Consider the following 10224-nt stretch of genomic DNA (forward strand, 5'->3'; position numbering starts at 1 on the left):
ATGGGTTAGAAGATACTTCAAACTCTTGTGATCAGTAAAAATATAATATTTCTCTCTATAGAGATAGTGTCTCTAGATCTTTAAAGAAAATATCACAACTGCCAACTCCAAATCATGGGTCGGATAATTAGACTCATGCGAACTCAGCTGACTGGTCACATAAGCGACTACTCTCATTTCATGCATCAGAACATAGCCAAGTCCAGAGTGTGAAGAATGACTATACACTGTAAAACCCTTCCCGAGCTTAGGTTGAGTCAAAAACTGAAGCTTGAGTCATAGTTGTCTTCAATTTCTCAAAATTCTCCTATTGTGCATCACCCCAGTCAAACGGATATAATACCCTCGACCCGTACCCGACCCAGATATGAATATGAGGTGTCACATTGACTTTTCAAACACTTTGACTCATTTAAAATTTGACTAAAACTTTACAATGAAAAATAAAGCTTTACAAAACATAGTTACAAACATATTAGAGCATCTATGACTTACATCTTTTTGTACATGCCAACAATCAAATCACATACTATTTAGTTTACTCTGACCTGATATTCTCCCGAGCTATGATGTCCTGTCCTTGCTTACTTTGCTGATGTCTCCGAACCTACGTGTGAAAACAATCACACGTTAAGTCTAGGAATTAGTGAGGCTTTATTAGCAATATTAAACCGTAAAGCATTTATTTAAACCTTTCAGATAAAAATACTTAATATGAAAATCAATTTGTGTTTCATATAAATAGAATAGACTTTTATTCACTGTTCAACTTATAATCACTTTACATTTCATATAACTACATGTACATTTATACACTTTTCATTTCATATCAATTTGTTTAATTTATATCATTTTATTTAATTATCCCAACATATATTACTGAGAACTCTTGGTACGCAAGTACATTGAGGTTGTGCACTAATGCAGTCACTACTGCTCACATAATTTGCACCGAAGTGCCACATATTTGTCTCGAATGACCACATAGGTTTGTCCCGAAGAACCGCATAGAACCCTCGACTCTTGGCATGCCAATTATACATCTAAATTCTCATACATATACCTTGGGCTTTAACCATATAATTATTCTTCATTTCATTCTTTAAAGTTTGTTTTATCCAAAAAAAACATATTCACATACAAGATTTACTCATAACAGTTCTTAAAACATTTCTAACTTATCATTTATATTCCATAGAACATATTCACTTAACACATATTCTCATAACCTTTCACATAGAAACATTTACATAGTATTTCACATAGTATTATATTTAAATCTAGATATCATCTACTCATTGTATTTCAACTAGCCTTTATTAACTTATCATTTATTCACATAGATCATATAAACATAACATTTCATATTTACTTACTCCAAATTATCATTTCTTCTGTAAAACATGTTCACATAATTCATATATTTATACTCATAGCAATACAATTTAAACATTGCTTTATAAAATATGATTTAATTAAAACCATAAATAATTCAAATCTTTAAGTTTAACTACATTTGAGGTTGGCTCCTCGCAAGTTGTCTTCAAATCGTATTTAGGATAAGTAAGTATCACTCACCTTTGTCTTACTTAAACCTTAAACAACTCATTCTCTATTTAACTTTATCTTGGTACATCCATTCGTTCCACATTTGTTTTCAATCAAATCTACACAGAGCATTACCCATATGAATACATGAACTCAATTAACATCTAACCCAATAACTTTTATTTAAGTGAAAAGAAACACTTAATTAACATTTCCAACTAAATAGTATCGATACTCAACCCACAGTACTGATACTTCTCTTCTATGGTACCGATACCCATTTCAGTACGTATACTATTTTTAGCATTCTGTAATTACCCTTTCCATTACAGTATCGATACCTTCCTCTTGTTATCGATACCTCCACATCAGTATCGATACTACTTCAATCAATATCGATAATGTCATCTTATCCATACTCTTTCCTTACATTTTAACTTTATAGTATTGGTATTGTTCTTCCAGTATCGATACCCTTACCCAAAATTCATCTATTTCACTTCAAACATTTACCCAACTTTACTTAAATCTCCCTTTAAACCCCATTCATGCCTTTAAACTCACTTACACTTATTACCACTAACCTATATCCATTAAAACCCTTTTAACAACCTAATTTCTCCATAAAACTATTGAAACTAAAAATCATACCAATTTTTTAAACATGTTTTCAATCATTTCTAACACTTCAAATCCCTTAATTAGACATTTGACAAGTCAAAGATTCTTTTAGAATTCAATTACTAACCAAAATTCATCATTTCACTTAAAAACCCATTTTACTAATTCATAATTAAATCACCAACTCTTAGTTTCTATTCACCTTAAAGTTTTTATTAAGCTTCCATACCATTCAAGGATTTAAAACCAACCCAAAAATTAAGAAAATAACCAACTTGAAAGTAACTTACTTTAACCATAGAGCTTCACGTGAAGAGGAAGAAGAGAAGAGTCAGCTTCCAGATTTTTCTCTTGTTTCTCTCCAACCCATATGCTTAAAATATCTTTAAAAATGAATATTAAATTCATTCCATGCTAAAAGATAATAATGCCCTTTTATTCTTCAAGCTTTCGCAATATGTCCTAAATAAAATTTCCAAAAATCAGTCCTTGAACTTTTCAATTTATTCCAATTCAACCACTAAATTTTAAATTCTTATATTTTAGTCACTGACTCGATGTTTGGGGTATTACAACGGAACATTATTCCTCAACAATTTAATTAAAGGGGCGGCAAGGAAAATTTCACCTTAAACCTCCAGAGGACAACGCCTGAATACCTTATTCACAACCACTGATTATCCTACTGGAGTCATAACAGTAACTACACTCTCAGTGTCCTCTATCAGAATTTGAAGGCCTCGATATACCGAACTAAAAAAATAAGAGTGGGTGGAGCCATTGTCTAATAATGCAGAGTATGGAACAGAGTAATTAGTAAATGTACATGTGATAACCTCTGGCTCGCCTCTGTTTCCCGATATTTGGTGGCATACACAAGAGCTGGCTTTCTAGCCTCAGATACTGTTGGTCCTCTATTATGCAGGGAACAGACTCTACTGTAAATCCTTGAAATGGATCTGAAAGTATTTCCTTCATTACAACCTCTAGCTGGGGTCTGAACAGATATATGAGAATGTGAAGGTGTTGGAGTGGATGCCCGCTCTGTAGACGTCGGATGTGGGTAATTCTTTAGAAAATGACCACTAGACCCACATCGAAAACAAGTGTCTATCTTCTTTTGACATTCTCCTACATGACGGTTTTCACAAAAATCACAAACAGACACCTGAAAAAAATTCGATGAATCACCTTGAGTAAGAGCTGGGGGTGGAGATGTTGCAGGCCTAGAACCAGTATGGCTCCTCTGAGGAGTAGCAATACAAGTCCTCTTCCCAGGGCATACATAAGACTCAGTCAGACCAGAGGACCTCCTAGTTCGCTCTCGATTTACTCGGTCACTACAGGAGTTGCGGCCTCAACCTCCTCAGCATCTTTTGCTATGCCCACCAAAACATCAAATACCTCATCCTGATGGGTCACCACCTATCTATGAAGTTCATGCCTGAGTCCTCAAGAAAACTTGCGGCACTTATCCCTCTCAGTATGTACCAAACTAGAGTCATACTTCATCAGCTTCAGGAATTCCATTTCATACTCGGAAATTGTCATATCTCCCTTAACCAGATCCTAAATTGTTTTCGTCACTCAACCAAATAGTGCTCTCCATGGAAACGACTCTTGAAACGCTCCTTGAAAAAGTCTCATATCAGACGGTCGATAATTTAGTCCCTAAATCAACCAAATTAATTTATAATTTTAATTTAAAATGGGGATGTAACAATTCTACCCCTTAATGCACAAAGAAAATGAGCCACCCTAAGGAAGTATCTTAGGGTCCATAAGGTCTTACCTTAGGCCTAGTGGGCCTAGGTGCACACCTAAGGGCCGCATTAGATCCATAAGGATTTACCAACTTGATCATAGCTACACCTCAGAGACTCCAGACAACATCCCAGAAGTATCCCAATAAAGCATCACATAAAGTATCAGTAAAGACAATAAATTTTTAATTCAGACATAATCATTTCTCAGTAAAACAAGTGACCAGAGAGCAGGTATCAGGCAAACATATTTATAATCAATAAAACAAGAATAATAAATCATGATTTAAAATTATATGATTCATTCACAATTCAAAACATGTAGAAAAATCATATAAAAAATCATATAGCACATTGGGAATACACCTCATAAAAAAATAGGGATAGCCAGGGAGCCTACTGAGCACTTGTCTCGCCACGCTCTAAACAGTGCTCGAACGAGTAATCACTAGCTCACGAGGTTGAATGGATCGATAGGAGTTGGGTCAAGCTGTCGAACGGTCAGAAGAGTCTCGTGTACCTTCAAATAACATTATCTTAGATCAGTCTTTAACTTTAATTTAATTATTATTAAATAAAATACTTAAGTATGTATGCATGCATGCTCGAGTTTAAAGGTCAATTCGGAGGCTTTTGGGTTTAAATTTGATCAGGACTCAGGACGTCAAAAAGCATAAAATATGGTTTTCTCGAAAATTTTGACTTTTTGGTCAAAGTCAAAGTGAATGATGGTCAAAGTCAACGGTCAAGTCAACAGTCAAGTCAATGGTCAGTCAAAGTCAACGAGTTGACTCCGTTCGACCCAGTTCGGTTTGACTAGACTGGTTCCAGAAAGAGGTTTTGACGTGCACTGACGGCTCGTGGTGCGTGAGGCGGTGACGGAGGTCATTTTATACGGTCGATTATCCCTGTTCATCTACACACTTGAATCAACCAAGAACAAGTTGGAAAACATGCTAAAATCGTCGAAAAATCGTTCGGTAACTCACCTCAACGGCGGCTTGACAACGAGGAACAAATTTGATCGGGTCTTGTTCGTACGAAATCGACAATGCTGATGGAAGTAGCGATGAGAGAGAACGGTCACTGGATCGATCGAAAAACAAAGGAAATTGTGGTTGGGTTCATCCTTTCCGGTAATGCTTCAACCGTCGATTCGCGTCGATTGACAACGAATCACGCTACGATAGTGCTTGGGTTTTGGTCACCAGTCGACGGCGAGTCAAATGACAGTTATGGAAGTCAAACGGCGATGAATCGAGATGTAGAAGATAACGGTGGCTAGAGATTGGGTTGGGAAATTTGAGAATTTGAGTATTATAACCTAAGCCTTAAACATTAAAATAATATTTAATTATAAAATATCATAACAGTGATTTAGCCTAAATGATAAAGTGATGGTCGGTCATGCCTGGGGATAGGGGTTCAAAATCATTTAGCCATACCTTTTCATTTTTTTCCTCTACCGACCAAAAAGGAATCAATTCAAGATTAAGTTTCTGAACTTCCTACAAGTTCAAAATCGAGCTGCAAGCTTTTGAGCAATTTAGTCCTTAGATCAACAAAATTAATTTATAATTTTAGGTGTGTGACAGAAATTTAATTATATAACGAATAAAAATATATAATACTCACATTGAGTTTAGGTTAATTAAAAACTCTATCTACTTTGAGTCATGTCTATCCCTACTCATTAATGAGATATTATAATACTATGTATGTATGTGACCTAATTATTTAACTTCCCATGCACCGTGGGGATAAAGCATCAACTATTTTATAACAACTTTGGGGTTTCATAAAGAGACCTGTCATCAGCATGTCTGGTTTCCGTTCTTATCCACTTATTAACATCTAAAGCAAGTCTTAAAGAATATGAATTTCAGACATTGAAAGTTAAAAAAGTGTCCAAATCATACACAGTAGTCAACAATTTAATGCACATCATTTTCAGCTGAACTAAGGTATCTATCTAGAACCTCCTCTTTGATGTGAAGGAATGGGGGTGCTGTTGGACCCACAATTGTTGAATATGGAAACTAAGATGGTGATCATGGTATGGGCATGATGAGAATGATGGATGCTGATGCATGTATATCTGCACCCATATCATAGCAATAAATAAACATTAGAAATCAAATAACGGCAGTCGATCTGATGGCATCATGGCTTAGGCAAATTGATTGAGATAGGGCTACATGTTGTACTTGTTCACCGCCTTTTATGCCCATTTTGTTGTGTTTTATTTCGTTAAAGTCAAATTATTGAACGAACGCCCTTCGTTTTTTTTTTTTATATTTTTACAAATATATAAACCAAAAAAGTTAAGAAATCACATGCCGTACTCATTCAACGATTTTAGTGATAAAAGGAATATAATTTTATATAGAGATTTTGGGTTTAAATAATATAAGATGTGTACACGTTGTAAAAAATTTAAAAAATTATAAATAAATATTATTTTATAATATTTTTGACTATTTAAAAAAACAATAGCATGCCTCGAAGATTATATTTTATAAATAAATTTTTTATCACATATTTATGATTGTTTATGGATTTATGTTTTAAAAAACATTTTCAAATACAACATTTCTTTTATTTTAACTATCTATTGCGTATGTATTTATTTATTTACAAATTTTATGAATCACATTTTAGATTATTCTATTCTATCTCAATTTTGTATATATCATATATATTTAGATATCTTTTGAATCATAATTTGAATTATTTTATTTTATTTTATACATCTTACATATCTATTGTTATTTACGTAAATTATATGTTTGATTACAAAAAATAAATATTATTGAAATAAATAAACATATAATGTAATGATAATAATAAAAATAATAATAGTGAAATCCAATAATAATATAATAAGCAAATTATTAGTAGATGAACATTGCTTCTGATTTTCGAACCCAAAAAAAAACACCTTTGATACGTGGACGGCTCACATCTAATTCCTTAATGATTTCACCTCATACGTGTCGAGATACTATTTGATCATCCATCGTAAGCATTCCGAAAGAATTAAAAATATATATAAATAAATAACTTTGAAAAATACAGCCCACTTGGAGCTGGTGCTTGCTTAGATATGTACATATTTTTATAATATTTAATATTTAATTCATTAATTGATCCATTTAAATTAAAAATTATAAAATAAAATTTTATTGGAATCAAAATTTAAACTTTAAATATTTTAGGCGATTCGCCTGTGGGTCTGCACTTTAACAAATCTTTAAATTCATGCCCATGCTTTTAACTCCTATTATAAAGTCAATCATAAATAGGAGGGGTCCACGTTGTCTCCCAAAAGAAAAGATTAATTACATGCCCCACTCCCTGTATTATTTGCTCTTTAAAATTTAATCTGTCCTCAATTATTCAAAATTTTATATTTTTTTACTTATCTGATTTAAATCTGTTTGATTATATTAAAATGAATTCTAATTAAATTTTAATATATGACATTCAAATGTCCTATTGAAAGTTTATATTCAAATTTAGCAAAAGAACATTAATAATATTATTGATCAGACTTAAAGTCTTTTTTATTTATCCAGTAATAAGCCTAATGGACTATTAACCTAGGCAGTGGTTACAAAGCGCCCGAGCTTTGATTCTAGAAATGAAATAGATTGACTAAATTTCAAACTGCTTAAAATATTAAGGACCAAATACATAATTAGACTGAAACAACCAACGGCAAAAACCAAACCGCCTGCAAGGGTCGGCAAACTGCTGATTAAGTGTTTGACGATCCCAAGGAATTGGACACGCGTGTGAAAGTAGACTATTCTAAAAATTAAGAGTAAAGTTCACATGAATCTTTGACTATAAAAATTTATTTTGTCAAAATTTTCAGGTATCAAAAATTATAAAATGATTTTTTAATTATAAAATATTAAAAATTTTAATTATTAAAAATTATAAAATAATCATTAGATCGTTTATATATTCTAAACTCATATTTTTCATTAAAAATAAAAAATTGTTTGAATTAAATATTAACTATAATATAATAAAATCTGATCTTATAATTACTAAAATTATATTTTATAAATTAATTTTTTATTTATAGTATACTCTCAAATTAATGCTTGATAATATTTAATAGACATTATTAAAATATAATTATATCATATTTCAATCAATATATTAATATTTAACTCACACAATCATTAATTTTCAATAAAAATAAATTTAAAAAATATAAATAATCAAGTGAAAATTTTTATATTACAACTTTTAATAATTGAAGGAACCAATTAAACAATACTCTACAATTATGGATCATTTGTGTACTTCACCCAAAAGTTAAAACTAACTTCATATAATAATTTTGATATTAATTTTTTAAATATAATAAAATTATTATTAAAAGATAAAATTATAATCTCAAATAATAAAACAGATATAAAATATATCATATAAAATACAAAGTAAAATTTTTCCTATTAAATTTTTCCATATTGATACATGGCTTCTATTTCTTCCTATTTACATGTTACATTTCCCATCACTATTTGCCTAAAGAACACTTGTGTATATAATAACACCAAATCCAAGAAAAAGAGAAGCTTGTCTTGATGATGAGATTCAAGACCTAAAGATCTGTGGTTCATTTTTCCGCTACTTGATAATTCCCTTGCATCACTTTCCACCTGTATTTTCCATCTTTTTGCAGCTTCTATATACAAAGGAACTAATATTCTATTATTAGACCTGCCATTGGAGCTCTATGGGGAATCCCTTTTCTCCGTTTTGCACTCCGGTGATTAACCGATATCGGAGGCGGCGTCGGAGGACTAAAGCTTTGCGCTTTGTCCTTCTTCTTCTTCATCTTTCCATGGCTGCTGCTGAATGAATCCTCGGAGTGCGATTCCATTCTCATTTGCCTCTTCTTCTGGGAATTCTTTGATGTGCCAACAAGCTGCAATAACCACAAACACATCCAAAAGTCAAACTTTTCCACTTACCCTACACTTTCTCAGCTGCCAAACAGCACCATTTGACTACCGAGAAAATTAATTAGACAGAACTGGGATTGATTTACCTTGCAACCGAGAGAGCAAAACCGGAACGAGTCGACAAGGCTACGATCGCAGACTTCACAGGTGTTGATTACACCTTTTCCAGGCCTGGGTTGTGGCCTTTCGTTTATGAAAACAACCTTAGCACTGTTGATTACATAGGTTTGAATCCCAGATATGTCTAAATACTTTTGAATCTCAGATACCCGTATTACATCATGGTACGAAGATCTCCTTATCTGTCGAAAAACACACACAAAACAATAACAAAATCGGGATTTCGCCGCCTAACATAAAATTTGGTATTCGTCCTGAATTTGTTGTACCTGAATATAACGATGATCCTTGTGATAAGCGAGGCAAAAGGAGCAGAGAGCGCCATTTATGCAATCTAAACAGTACATATTGCATTCACTTTTATGGGAGTCGACATGAAGCTTGCATTGAACGAAGAATTGTTCTCTCAACAAAGGTTTCAGCCATGGCGGCCACTTGTTGTTGTCTTCTTCATCAGGCCCCTATCAATCAACCAACATTCGATTAAAAACACATTTCTTAACGAATACCCAGATCGAAAACCGAGAAGAAAAAACACATGGAACAGAAACAGAGTAACAAAAAAAAAAGAACAATGAGTTAAAAAAACGTGTCTTTATACCATGATTCTTCTGTTCTTGGGCTTGATTTCACGGACGTAGGATTCTTGATTTACAATCGCCAGCTTGAACGTATTGAAAAGAGAAAATTCTTTGAAAAACAGTGAACTCTGTATTTTTTTTTTTTGGACAGAGAAAACAGAGAAGGCGTTCGAGAGAGATGATTAAAATAAAGGAGGGGGAAGAGATGTCGTTCTTATCTACCAGTTCAGACACAAAGTCCACCAACCGAACCTATGTCCGAACCCGAGACCGAACCTAACCCCTTTAAGCTCGATTGGAGATACGTTGGGTGCAAGGAACCGGACTTCTTTCCATTTTATTTCACTTTCACTTCATTTTTGTCTATTTATTTTATATCTAGAATTTTGTGTTTTATTTTCTTTTTGTATTTCAACGTTCTTGTTATAAGATAAATTTTTATATAAATTATGGTAAAGATAAGTGAGAATTTACTATTTTTTTATATTTTCATCGAATAATTTAAAAATCATCTATAAAATATTTAAAAAAATAATACTCCTAATAACGTAATTAGTGATCAATATTGTCAATCAATCAATAATTGCATTCTCTTCCCAATAAATA

General features: G+C 32.5%; 1 protein-coding gene across 1 annotated transcript; it reads right to left on the minus strand.

Annotated features, from left to right (window-relative positions):
• Positions 1 to 8571: 8571 nt before the first annotated feature.
• Positions 8572 to 9762, minus strand: LOC120194542. The gene is made up of 4 exons (XM_039196819.1): positions 9639 to 9762; positions 9307 to 9498; positions 9004 to 9219; positions 8572 to 8880 (listed from the first exon to the last, which is right to left on the minus strand). Exons 1-4 carry the CDS (start codon positions 9639 to 9641, stop codon positions 8653 to 8655), a joined length of 639 nt encoding a protein of 212 aa, XP_039052750.1. The 5' UTR covers positions 9642 to 9762; the 3' UTR covers positions 8572 to 8652.
• Positions 9763 to 10224: the final 462 nt, after the last annotated feature.

This window comes from Hibiscus syriacus, unplaced genomic scaffold, assembly GCF_006381635.1.
Source record: "Hibiscus syriacus cultivar Baekdansim isolate YM2019G1 unplaced genomic scaffold, ASM638163v2 tig00004457_pilon, whole genome shotgun sequence".
NCBI lineage: Eukaryota > Viridiplantae > Streptophyta > Magnoliopsida > Malvales > Malvaceae > Hibiscus > Hibiscus syriacus.

Coding starts and splice junctions, on each gene's coding strand:
- LOC120194542 (XM_039196819.1), bottom strand. Junction 9,220..9,306: donor AGGATCATCGTTATATTCAG/GTACAACAAATT, acceptor GTTTTTCGACAG/ATAAGGAGATCTTCGTACCA. Junction 8,881..9,003: donor TTTGCTCTCTCGGTTGCAAG/GTAAATCAATCC, acceptor TGGTTATTGCAG/CTTGTTGGCACATCAAAGAA.